The following is a 14032-nucleotide window of genomic DNA, read 5'->3' on the forward strand; positions in this document are numbered from 1 at the left end:
TGTGTTAGGTTTATTTAATGGTGAAAACATTTGGAGGGATTCTTTGAGTCATGCATGACCAGAAACATTTCTCTGTACCCCTCACATCCTGATTAAAACCAAAATTGAAACAAAAAATAAGCATAGAGGCGATGGTGGTATTAAATTTCCTAATAACACAAGCTGGAGAGTCAGCTCTTAGATATTTGAAAGAAGTAAATAAAGGGGGGAAGCACCATAAACCTGAATACGGGCTGTTCTAAAATCAGGGTTGAGCAGGAATGACGATGGACACAAGAATTTTGTATTCTGATGTCGTTTTGCTTATATTGATGTTTGCGTTTTACTTTGCACTTTGGGATATTTCATTGTCATAAAATAAATTTATTTTCTATGTAAAAAAAGAAAAAGGAAAAAGTGAATAAACATTAACCTTTAAGAGTAAAATGGATCTAATAAAATGTTCAGATGATGTATAAATAGTGTTTTCTTTCCTGCCTGTATTTTATTATTATTCTTCCTATTTTGTATCTGATCTGTACACCCTGTAGATGTATAATGAATATTTCACTACTGAGATGCAATGACCTGTTTTCTGTGCTGCCCCCTCGGGAATGGGGAGTTACTACTGCAGTTTCTTATTGTATGAGATCCTTTTTTAAGTTTGTAATAAAAACAGATTGGCAAAAAATTATAAGCATGGAAAAATTAAGCTGATTGTGTCGTCCTCATTTGTGCGTGACAGTGCGGGGGTGAGTCCTCCTCCTTTGTGGTCTCTGTGTGGGTTCAGACCCCTGGTTTGTGCGTGAGAGTCCTGGAGCAGCTCATTGCTCTGATTGCGGTAAACAGATTCGAGTGATGTTTGATCAATAATTCAAAGCAAGGATGGAATTCTCAAATGGTGAGCAGCCAGCTTGCTCACCAGCCCACCTCAGCTGGACCCATCCCAGCAGATATTACTTTGCATTTCATCACCTAGCACTCCGCCTGCCTGTCCTGCCCCGTGCTGGTGTCTGTGTACAGCCAGCTGGAAGGTTGGCTTGCTCATGTCGCGGTGTGACAACATGCATAGCTCTGCATCCTCAGCACCGCATCCCTCATTCTCTTTTCATCATCTAGCTATCTTCCCTCCCCCACTCTCCATCTTTACCACTACCTGATCCTTTCCACTGCTTGTCCCCACCTCCTGCTTCCTCGTCGTCTTTGCTCCATCTTCCACACACACACCCATCCCTCTGGTCTTTAGAGGCTGCTTATGTGTTACGCAATTCTGCTCCCCTGTCTGTCGATGTGATCATTACGCAACATCTCCTACTCTGCTGGAATACTGATGAGCAGCAGGAGAGAGGTAATGGAGGGACAATGAAAAGGGGGAGAAAAGATGTGCACTCAGAGGGATTGTGTTTGTGTGTGTGCGCGCGCAAGTGCATCAAGGATGAGGACAATGCCTTCATTTATCCACCAGCTCCTTGTGTTACCCGACATTTGTCACACAGCCGCCGCAGCTGGTCAGCAAATCAGGCAAGGTCAAAAAGACAAGGCCACGTGTCGGTAAAACTCCAAATTTATTTCATATGCATAATACAAGATACAATTAGGACACGATACTGCAGTTGCATGTATCCAATACATGATAGGGACAATACAAAAACGAGAAAAAAACCACATTTATATAAAAATCAGAACAGAAAGCCAAAAACACCACAAGTCTTTAAAAATGTTTCCAGAAAGAGATTTAAAATGGTTTTCCGGGAGCTACTTCAAATAAGTAAACAAGGACACTGTGTTGTCAATGCGAAGCATCTCAAACCAGTGACAAGAGTTTCAAGCAATAACCTTAAAACTGAGGTTTAGATTGGAGATCTAGTCGTGCTGCTCTGAGCACACCTACAAACACCTGTGCGCACACACACTTGTGCCAGATGTTCTCTGTCAATTATTTGTGCATTTCCAGGATTCTAGTTTTCCTTAAATGTTACCCAAAAGTAGCACAAAGGGTTTCACAAGTGCAGGAGCCATCTTTTGTCAGTAGGTGGCAGAAGACGCACCTACATCCAAAAGTCATAACTGCAGGTCTGCATGCAGAGAATTGCGGAAAAACTCCAACCTCTTTAAAAGGAAAAATGATTTCATAAGGAGCTTCACATCAAACAGAAACTGCTACATACTTTATGCATCACTATACAAAATATGATCTTTATTTTATTGGCTTCTAAAAACCTCTGGTGGCCAGTACCAGTTTTTTCTTTTTAAATGTCCAAGTTTGCATTCATCAGCTAGACTGATGTCTAAAGCTCAGTGCAGTCGATGTGACAGAAAAAAAACCCCAAGAACCAGCTGTTACAATAAACTATCAGGAAACTCAAATGATCATATTAGCAATCAAGAAGACAAGAAAAAAAAAAAAAAACACAAAAAAGCACCAGCTGATTCCTGTGTATCCAGATACAGATCAATCTATAGCAAATTTAAAAAAAAAAAGAAAAAAAAAAGATAATAATCCACAGTGATTAAAAGATGCTGCTTTCAGCTGTTTTCACCACAAGGTCAAGCGCTGGCTGCACAAGGAAAGGCGGTGCTGTCATAAACAAAAGGACATCGCAGCAAAGATGCTCTGCTTTTTTGTTTTTTTTCCACTGTTCTGCACAATACACCATCAGCCCACGTCATCCCCCCAAAAACCAAAGAGCTCTAGTTTTCGGTAATGGTTCACAGACATAAGTACACTTGGTATAAAACTTGTTCTTTAAAAAACAAAAAAACAAACAAGGAACAGAGAGAGAGAGACAGACAGGTTCACTGGGTTTCATGCATTAAGATCCCGGACTACAGAGAATTAAGAACTGGAAGCACGAATGATTTTGGGGCATTTCTATTTAGTACATCATAGTAAGTATACATACAACATCACTACTGAAATCAAACTAGCATTACATAACAGAGTATTATTGCCACATTTATTTTCTTTCCAGGATTATGAGCACAAGCTGGCTGATAAAAATCAAAAAGAAAATTATAAGTTTGAGATACAGAGTCCCATAACAGTCTGCAACATATTTACTAATTAAGATTCACACTCAGAAGCTTTGGCGGAAAGAACTCAGTTTATAAAGTCGGATTTAAGGTTTTGCCAAATGAAACTAAGCTGCTTTGTACGTGTTCTTTGCTTCAACCAACACTTTGTAGCCATGCTCCATGTTTTACCTTTCACAGTAGCAAGTGTTGGACGAGGTAAAGGAAAGTGCACCCTGTCCTTTGTGTGTTCACAACACAATACCCCCACCCCACAAAAAATAAAGCCCACATTACTATATAAACCTGTTTTTAAAACAAACATCCAAAAGCACAGTTTACCCTTTGAATTCCCTGCTTTGTCATTGGTTTCATTATATAGATATTATTATTATTATTATTATTATTATTATCCTAAGGAGAAATAAAATTATCTGACACATTGTTTGTACATCACAATCAACAAATGCATCATTACCCAAGAATAAATACAGCACTCATTCAACTATTTGGCAAATATAAGGAATATTGTAGGGTTAATAAAGACACAGAGTCCCCGTCTTAGCAAAATAAAGACCAGGAGACATATTTACAAGGTTCAGAAACAGCCAACTTTGAGCCTGCTTAAGATAAAAAAAACAAAAAGCAACCAATCAATCCAGTCCTCTCGACACCATTAGGCAGGCAGTGACTCTAGCACACTAACTGCAGTGTGCAGTAAATAAACATCCCAACAGCACTGTGAAAAACCCTTAAACCTACCCCTCATTTCTTTATATTTTGCTTTCAAGGAGCCACATTTTGTTATTGTTTAAAGTAGTCTTGAGCAATAGTTCTCCAGGATTTCTAAAAAGCTCTTTCAAAGTTGATTTTATTTTTTGTTTTTTACACTGGCTGCTTTTTCACTATTCCAAAGAAAGATTTTAAATTGTATTTTTGTTACTAGCAGTTGTCACAAAACACATACTTGTTTAAATTTTTTGTTGAATCTACGCAAAAGATCAAAAGTAACAGTTTGATGGGCATTAAACAGTTTTCAGATCTTGTTACTATTGATGAAATTATGAAGGCAGAAAAGTACTGTTAGATTTTGAGCCATCATACAATACTATGTGGAAAGTGTCGTAATTGGAAACAGCTTTATTTTTCAGAATGGCAATCATCTCAAACAACGCAGTGAAAGCATACCTGAATAGAAAAACATCAGTCATGGATTGGCCTCCCCAGAGCGCAGACCTCAGCATTATTGAAGCAGTGTAGGATCATGTTGACAGAGAACATAACAGAAAGGCAGAAACATCCAAAGAAGAGCTTAAAATGTCCTGGAGAACTATTCCTGAAGACAACTTAAAGAAATGAGAAGAAAGCTGCCTAAGAGAGATCAGGCTGTGTTGAAGAATAAGGTGATCCTTCCAAATATCAACTTTCAAGCTGGTTAGAATAATACAAACTCTGTGTTTGTCTTAGACACTGTATTTCCATGTATGTCAATAAAATCCTGCATCTATATCCCACTTTATGAGCAAAATTTTAGGGAATGAAGGGTGGCACAAGACATGTGCGTAGTACTGTACATGTGAACATACCCCTCTACAATCAAAGGCCTTGGAGATCAAATGCACAGCATGCCTTTAACAGTAACCCACAGATAGAAACTACTACTCTTTCCCCATATATAAAACAATCTGCTCCTTCACTGAATCTTTGAGTCTCTGGAAGCTGATCTTAGTAGAAAAAAAGATGTTAAAAATCACAGAAGCTTTAAACTTTAGACCTACTTTGCATTTTCATTAGTATGCTACCATTAAAACAGCTCCCACTGTGATCATCGTTAATAAGGTAGACAGCTGCTACCAGCTTAATCTCCACACACCGTGTGTGTGTTTTCTTTTCTGTTTTTTAATGAAAAAGTGCAAAATGGATTATACACTATAAAAATGGTGCAGAGAGATGATTATATATACATAACAGTTGTTTTTAAACAGTGTGCAGAGGCGTGCTTGTGTGACGGAAGAACTCTGACTGGACCACACCTTTCCTGAGGTCTCCCTCCTCTTACCCTCTCCAGACTGGGAGTACCACCTTGAACCTGACTCCGGCTCATTTGTCATCTGTTCCTCTCCTACACTGCGCAACTTCACTAAATATTCTTCTTCTTCTGAGCCTCCTAATTAAGTGCAACACAAGGAAAACAGGAGGAGTGCACATGTGCACCTTTCTAAATACCCAACTTCTGACTGACGCTACTCGTGCTTTGGTCCATTAAGGTGTGCTGTGCTCTGACAGAAACTGCTGTATCGAATTTGAACGCGTGCGATTCTTTCTAACCGACCCGCTCTTTTCATGTCGCTTGACTCTCTTTGAACTTTTCTCGAGACGACCATATTTTCCATGTGTGTTTGACCATGGGAGAATCCAGAACGGTCCACTTCCTCTCCGAGTGTAGGAGCCAGGCGCTCTCCACAGGCCTTCCTGTGACCACCGCTCCCATCATGCCTCACTGCCTGCCAGTGTGCATCCAAAACTCCAGCGTTGTGTTAGAAACTGGAGCCGAACACAGTGACTGGAGGTCGGCAAAGACAACAGTGCAAATTTAGATTCCCTAGGTGTTTATATCTGTGTTGAAATTTGCGGGGAAGGGAGTTCTGCTTTTGTCTCGTCATGGGTTTTATTGTGAGTTTTCTTTTTTTCCTTTTTTCTGTTATTTATTTATTTTTTACAGTGGGCCGTACTTGGCTTCGTATCGAGCCAGGACGTTCTTACAGCGACCGCAGTCTTTCCGCATCTCAGCCACTTGCTGCCTCAGAGCAGCATTTTCACGCTCCAGGAAAGATGCACGCACGGTGATCTGGTTCTCCTTAAGGCGGCGTGCATCGCGGGAACGCTTCGCTGCCAGATTGTTCTTCTTTCTTCTCGACCAGTACTTCTCATCCTAGAGGAATGAAAAGGGACAGAAAGAAGAGTTAAACCTGCCCACATAAAAGAAGGGATTGGATTGAGGAGATCATCAGCTCAATTCTAATGTTTTATTGGAGATGGAGCTTAAACATTCTGCAAACCCAATTTTGATAAATGCATTTTTCTGACAACTGAACAAGATGAAAAGAGTGGAAATTTTCTAAATATATGTCAGACTTAAACTGTATGACATATATATTAACTAGTTTTTACAACAGTGTTTTTTCAGACTGGAGTGAACTCATCTCAACTGCAGTTTGGGGAGAAGAAAATTTGATTCCACTGACCTTCTGCTCATCGGGAACAAAAACCTTCTTGGCCTTCTTGATCATCGGCTGCGGCTTCAGCTCCTCCTGGGAGAACCTGTGCTTGCGTGGGTTGAACAGCTCACCCCCGGGCACGCTGGACAGGACCAGGTCTGTGGGATCTGGCTGGAAATTAATGTCCACCTCAATGGTGTCTGGGTCGATTGGGGAGGGCGTGTTACGTTCTGCAGAGTCCAGCAGGGGAAAAAGTAAGCTTGGACACAAGACAGGTAAACGGCAATGAACCAGGTGGCCAGACTTCACACCACTACTGTGAAACCTGTTAGGGAGCTATGTAGGCTTCATTGCTCTCAGCCGCTGATCCCACAAAGATATTTTATCATTGCAAACACTCATTTAAAAAAAAAACAAACAAACAAACTGAGGGTTATACAAAAGAAGCACAAGTCTTTGTGGGAATAATAACCATACCTACATAAAAACAATTATAAAACGTAGTAAAACAAATAAGTTCACTACATGCCACACTGGAAAAAAAGGCTTTAAAAGTTTCTGTGCAGCTCAAATGAAAGGTGTCTAAGTTGGACACCTCCCAAAAATACATTTAAAAAATATTTCCATCACTGCTTCTGTGTCAGTTTGTTAACATGTGACTAAACTGCCTGCAGTGAAATTATTTGACTATATTAGCATTGAAGACCTAGATGAAAATTATATGCAAAAATCTGCCTTTCACCACATCACTTTAGCAGAGTAATAATGCACAGAAATAGCTGGGCAAGCACCAAAATCTGTATAAGGTATGTCCTACTGCCAAATGCTCTGGCATACCGCATTTTATAAAGTTGACGATATTCCTTATTTAATCCAGCCTATCCCAGTTGTCATGAGGTGAGAGGCAGGCTACACCTGGGACTGGTCACCAGTCTGTCACAGAGCTTGTTTGGCCAGATTTGGTAACATTTATTAATCGTTATGACTCAGATAGCCATGCCAGCATTGACATTCTTAGACCAAACTAAATAAAACTAGAGCTGCATAACTGAGAGGAAATAACAGTTTTCATCAGGTGTTAATGTTTAACACATGCAGTAAATCTGCTCACCCGCTTTCTTTACTTCTGCTTTTGGCGTTGCCTCCTCAGGCAAAGATTCCTCTTTTTGCTCTTCCTCTTTTTCTCCTTCTTCTTCTTCTTGTTCTTCTTCTAGCTTAGCCGGTTGTAACGTGGTGACTGTCACAGGCTCCTCTGGATCTGGGGTAGCCATGGAGGCAGAGGGGGGAGATGATGAGTCTGCAGCAACAGGAGTAGCGGGAGTAGTTGTTTCAGTAGTAGTAGTAGGAGTGGTGGTGGTAGCTCCTGCAATAGCCTTGGGAATGGCTTTGCCTTTGTCTTCAACTGTCAGCGTCTTCTGCAGCTCCTCCTCCTCCAGGGTCACAGGGATACCGTTCTCCAGGAGGAACTCATCCAAGTCCATGTATTCCAAGTGGAATGTCTCCCCATCATACGGAATGGTCTTCTCCCAAATGGCTGGGGTCAGGGAGGCTGATACCCCTCCACTGCCCCCACTTCCACCACCACCTCCTCTGGAGCCTCCACCAGCATTGTTTGCCACAGCCCCTCCTCCATCCACATCTTCAGATGAGCACAACTTCTCCTTCTCTATTTCTACATTAAAGACATAAAGCATAAAAGGAAAAAGTGAAATTAATGGCTGCTTGCTGAAAATGAACAGTTCCCTTGTCCAAATATTATTCAGTAGTAGAGGTGGGTGTATCAATCTGAAGGACAACAGTATCAACAAGACAGAGGATCGAAACAAAGTATCAATCCTAAGTTCAGTATATAACCCACTGACTTTATTATTTTTTGGAAACAAAAAAAATTAAGCAAAATATATATGTAACATTGAAGGTCTAAAAAACAGTTTTAACAAACATGAAAAGTTGAAAGGCATGTATTAATTACAAAAAAATCCCAGTCATTACAATGTGTTGCAAATTGGTGATGACCTCATAAGTAATGACACACTACTCTCTGCTACACAAGTTGTCTTTGTAAGTATCGCTATTGGCGATACTGGCCCTGTATTTACTTGGGTGTTGAATGGATACCAAAATTTGCAGCATGGTACAACATTATTCAGGAGACACGGTAAGAAAGTGAAATTATGAATGAGAAGAGGCTGGGTGGAAAGGGGTGGTGGTGATGTGACACCTGACAAACAAATGGATAAACAAAGGCGTGCTACATCCAAGAAGCCCTACAAGCGGTCTGACAGACTGAGGCAGAGAGAGGGAGTAGATGTTAAAATGAAAGAAGATAAGTCAGAAAACACCATCACCATCAGCCAGCAACCAAAGAAAAGTAGCTCGGGCTGTTTAATTAAAAACCCCAGGGAGTCCGCTCTGTCCTGACTGTTTCCAGCCTGGTTTAGCTCCTTGATTGTCAGCGCAGAAGAGCAGGAACTTTTTGTTCTTCATCGTTTGCTCCACGCAAGAGAGGGCATGTGAGCCAAAACCACGACCACACGTTTTAGGCGAAACCCCAGACGCCGATTACTACCCAGCTTTAAAACCTATATACTCGTGGTTCATTTACAAGCTGAAAAACTGGGCAGCATTTTAATTTAAATTTATTATTATTATTATTTATAATAATTAATCATGCTTACCGTCTTCTCCTTCCTCCAGGATGTTCGGAGGAGGTATGTCCATAATTTTCTTTAAAACAAAAGGAAAAGACTTCTGGGGTGACGCTGTAGCGGTATTACCGCTGGGCTCGAGCTCCGTTGCCATCGCGGCTTCGCCAGGCATTGTTCCGTGCCGAGCTCCGAGTACACCGAGGCGACGCTGCTTTTTTTTTTTTTTTTACCGAGAGCTGCGTCCGAAAAAACAGGAACACAAGAACCGCGTTTAGCCGCTGGACTCGACACTATCGCTGATTTTGAGCCTTTTAAGCCGAAAATGCAGATTTCTAGAGTCAAAAACAACACCACACCGAGCCTCTTCTTCTCATTACCCACGGAGCGCGCTCGTTGGATATTCAGAAGTTCCGTGCCACGCCTCTTTCACGCAATAGTAGCAGCTGATTGGCTGTCAGTACTTCATATATGAATATATTACTGCAGCTTCATTTTGACTCTAATCTGTGGTAGCTCTACGTTTGGTCATTGGCCACAAACACACAAGGAAATCATGGCTTTACATAGAAGGAAAAAAAAAACAGACCCTATAAGCGCAACGTGAATGCAACACTCGGCCTCGTGCAGTCATCATATTAACATCTTTATTAGAAGGCGTTAGAGGCACGAGGTACTCACACTTTCACGGCAAGAACTGCGTGTCACGCGCGCACGCATAGCGCAAATACCCACACCCACATAAACACGTTGTGAGCTCGTGCAGTCGCTTGTTTTCTGAGCGTGATACTCGTGGCCAAACACGTGCGCCCCGCCCGCACCCGACTCACGTGAAAGCACACTCTGTCGATGGGCGTGGTTTAAAGATTCTCTGCACGTGCAAGCCAATGCGAGCTGGTTGAAGCGGGCACGCGCACGACAGGGTTTTTATTTTATATTGATTTAATAGTGCACGCGAGGTATAATCTATAACGTCTATCACATACTTCCCTAGATACGCTTTAACTCTACGCGCACCAGCTTCCAGGTCCTCTCTGCACCGAATAATAATAATTAATCTAAAAAAATAAACCCTCACTGCCACAAAAAAAAAAAAAAAAGAGACGTGCGTGTTTCCGCGCGACGGAGCGCGCACGACCTTGTCTCGAATATTGTTTTGTTTCAGGAACACGATGTTCAGCCGCAGTGAAATTCATTTTTTTTCTTTTTTTCCCCCTCCAAGTTCAGCACAAGTGCCATGAGCTTCTACAGACTGAACACTGAAACCGCACACCAAAAGACTGGTGTCCTAATACTCTGTCCACGTACAAGGTTAGACAGGGACACATGAGACCAGGGTTTTTATTAAGGTTTCTGTGGCCACGAATACTAGTGAGCGCATGTGCAACATTTTGTATCGCATTACAAGGATGATAAAGGTCAAACTGAAACAACAATAAGAAGAAGAAGAAAACGAAGGGGGAGTAGGAAGCATGTTTCAATATTGGAAATGAACTGTTAAATAATTTGTTATGCTTTCGGTTCACACAATACAAAGTTTTCATTCTAGGTCCTGCAGCTCACTGGAAAAAATACAAAACAAGAACCGGTCTTGGCTGGAGTCTGCTGTGTCTACAGAGCAAACCAGAGCACAATAAAGACTTATCAGTGCCCTCTGCTGTCTATTTAAACTGATTAAATTTACACTCTTGAAACAGCTGAGACAGGAGTCTGCTGTTGTTCAACACATGTGAACAGAGGGAACTTTGTATGCACACTGAGATGAGGAAGAAATAACTGAATTAAAACTTGATGGTGATGCTTTCTGCATGCTTTACAGGGGAAATTACAGAACTATTAAGGCCTCAACCACAGTAAACACAATAACAATAACACAATAATCTGCCACTGAAGTGTCCTGCGAAGACACTGCATATCACAGGGCCAGCATATTATGTACTAGTGAGTCAGCATTGGTTGTCAATACTACAAGATAATAAAATGCAATATTTATATTTGAGTTTCTAACACTATAATTACTTTGCATGTCTGTGGGATTTTTTCTGGTGTCACAAACATGTGTAAACATGTAAATCTAAAGCCAAACATTGTATGCCAGGGTATCAAGGATGCAAAGGGTAGTGCTATTACAACTTTGTACAATTTCTTCATCTGTATACCAGCATCATGTAGGTAAATCTGCATAGAAAGTATGGATGGAAGTATACTTTATTAGCTTAAGATAATAATATAATAATCATAATATAATAATATGTAGTTAGCATGGTGAAAGACCATGAGAGCAAAACAAGTTTCTATAATGCTGCATCTTTTAACCTCTATCTACTCTACTGAAAAGCATCCTTGGCTTGCTTGAAAGACCCTATACAAATCTATGTTGTTATTATTATTTCAGGTTTGCTAAGCTAACTCTCAGGCTACTGCAAAACCTGGTTTTGTTTTGTTTTTTACATAAATAATTTTGGATTTTTGTTATTTTTACATGACTAGAAACCTACTTACAAACTACTAAACATACTACAAACTTTACTGGCACATGATTTGCTTCTACTAGCCGACTCATTTTGCTTTATTTGAGTTTTATTGCTTTTACTGCAGAGTTCCTTTCAGTTGTAACCACATTTACTTAAAGTGCCCCCCGAAGGTCAACTCTAGGGCATCATAGATTTTACATGCTGCCAATGTATATCATACACTTATGACACACAGCTAAATATTCGCTGTAAATCTGCTAATACAGCACATGTCTGATTTCAGGGGCTGAATGACACAGACTGGTCTTTATGAAGGAAATCAAACTCCAGGGTGGTTTTATTTCCTATGCATCATTAGCCACAGCTTTACTGCAAGTTGTTTGACCCAAATCTGACACTGTGCCTTTGAGCTAGCTGTCTGGTTGTCTATAGAGATGAACAAACTCTCTGATTAGTCATGAGAAGATGGGGACTGCATACTAAGATTTATTTATCTATTTATTTTTTTAACAGGTCAAGGTATATTCGAAACCTCACTGTGACCAACTTTGGTGATACTGGAGCAATTAGGTGTTCGTACCCACATAAGTGCCATCAAACGCTTAAGGAGACATCAGAGCACAGGTGAAGTAACACAACCCCAACACATTTAGTTCAGTTTCAGCTGGCAGTCTTTCTTGCATGCCCTGCATGTCACTCCCTCTCACATTTCCTATGTCATTGCACTAGCAACTTCTAATGAAAAATAAACCAAAGAATTTATTTATTTTTAACAGAAAGTAAGCTAGAAAGTGTGCATAACATAAGCAGAGTGCATAAAGAAGCTAATGAAATGATGAAACTCTGAGTGAGGACTGTTTCAGTGTTGTTGCATCAGTTTCAGGCTACACGGAGAAACAGCATAGACAGTCTGCTGACACAATACACCTCACAGCCTTTCATCACCTGTGCACACTTCAAGAGATTAGAGTGATATTCTGATTACCACATACTACTGCACTCAGTAAAATAATGAACTGAACAGGAGACATTTAATTATGTTTACGGGTGGTTTTACTTCTACAGTTTCCCATACAGAAGGGTTTAAAGTGTCTGCTAGTAAAATAACTTTACACTAGAGCTGGATTAAGTACTTAGTTCAATGCTGAGATGTAATGAAAGCACTAGTCAGTTTTAATAGGCAAAATAACAGAAGTCACTTCATTAGCTTTATGTATAAAACCACTTCATGTGTATCACTGAAAGCAAGATAAATAAGATGAAGATACCATGAAGAATTGCAGGGCTGCTGCATTACTTGTATCTCAGACTCTAATAAAATGGCAACACAGCAATTGTCACAGGACAATATTAAATCATAAACCTTAAAAATAGTGTAACTAATTAATTATACTCATTTTACAACCAGTGCCATGGTTTAATCCTTAATATTCATAGGCCTCTATGTCAAATTTTTATGTGGGAAAGTCACATAAAGTAATGAAATATAGTAAAAACGTACATAGCGTGTTCATGAATGTAACTACACACCACCATATGCTACTTAAATAAGTCTGCCAACTACAGACTGCACGCTAGCAAAAGCAGCTCTCATAAAAAGATGCAAAAACAGTTATAAAGTTATTTTAAAACATGCTTACCACTGTCATCAAAGGCCGGGAAGGGACAGTCGGCCAAGTACCTGAGCAGGTCCGGCACGTCGCTCCTGTCCTCGAAAAACATTTGGTTAGCCGCCGTCATGTTGGACAACTTGTGAAACTGCCCGCTCTGCTCGAAAACACAACTCTTATTTACTCCGACGAAACGACTACGTGCGCTTTGCATCAACTTTTCAACGTCACGGGGACGGATGCATGTGTCCGAACACAATCAGAGTTATAATTACCAATGCGAGCCACGCCCCCTCAGCATGTTGACGCGGTGACAATTGAGCGCGCGCACGCCAATCATACCGCAGCGCCTATCAAAAAGCAGGGGGCGGGCTCTGGAGAATCACAACCAAAACAACAACCTTTAACGGCGCGGCTCCGGCTTTTCCCCCCACGCACGGCAGCACGTGCAGTGACACTGTGGGATCTGGAGCGCCACGTGCCACCTAGTGGCTTGATTAAAAATTGCACTACACAGTGACCACCATTCAAGCCAAGGTGTGTCAAACTATTATGCTGAAACTTGTTAACCACACTCTATGCCATTATAGTGTTATAATACTATTATAAAGTAATGCTTTATAGTATTAGAGCATATATCTGTGAAGGTTCTCAGTCATCCAGGTCATTGTAGTCTAAGGATCTGGGCAAAAAAAGTGTTTGGATTACTTTGAGTTTGAGTTTTAAGAAACTCATCAGTCCAGACGCTTTTTCCAATTAGAGTATATACTTCCACACATACAAATACACTACTTTCACCCTTTAATTCAAGGGCTTTAGCAAAAGTTTTGGATTAACTGTTTAGGAATTACAGGAATTTACACATGTTAGTCCTCCCCTCAATTTTCAGAGGCTCCAGAATTATCGAGCTTCTACAGGGAGTGCAGAATTATTAGGAAAATGAGTATTTTGTCCACATCATCCTCTTCATGCATGTTGTCTTACTCCAAGCTGTATGGGCTCGAAAGCCTACTACCAATTAAGCATATTAGGTGATGTGCATCTCTGTAATGAGAAGGGGTGTGGTCTAATGACATCAACACCCTATATCAGGT

At 40.7% G+C, this 14032-nt stretch overlaps 1 protein-coding gene across 2 annotated transcripts; it reads right to left on the bottom strand.

The window, feature by feature from the left end:
* Positions 1–1543: 1543 nt before the first annotated feature.
* Positions 1544–13198, bottom strand: tefb (TEF transcription factor, PAR bZIP family member b). Of its 2 annotated transcripts, none has more exons than XM_005946989.3 (4): positions 12969–13198; positions 7321–7881; positions 6237–6439; positions 1544–5923 (listed from the first exon to the last, which is right to left on the bottom strand). In XM_005946989.3, the coding sequence occupies exons 1-4, from the start codon at positions 13150–13152 to the stop codon at positions 5708–5710; spliced, it is 1164 nt and encodes a 387-aa protein (XP_005947051.1). In that variant the 5' UTR covers positions 13153–13198; the 3' UTR covers positions 1544–5707. The 2 variants fall into 2 exon arrangements, with proteins under 2 accessions (XP_005947051.1, XP_005947052.1); XM_005946990.3 differs by lacking the exon at positions 12969–13198 and adding an exon at positions 8888–9896.
* Between the last annotated feature and the right edge of the window lie 834 nt (positions 13199–14032).

This window comes from Haplochromis burtoni, unplaced genomic scaffold (assembly GCF_018398535.1).
Source record: "Haplochromis burtoni strain Fernald_Lab_line unplaced genomic scaffold, NCSU_Asbu1 Contig_514, whole genome shotgun sequence".
Classification (NCBI taxonomy): Eukaryota; Metazoa; Chordata; class Actinopteri; order Cichliformes; family Cichlidae; genus Haplochromis; species Haplochromis burtoni.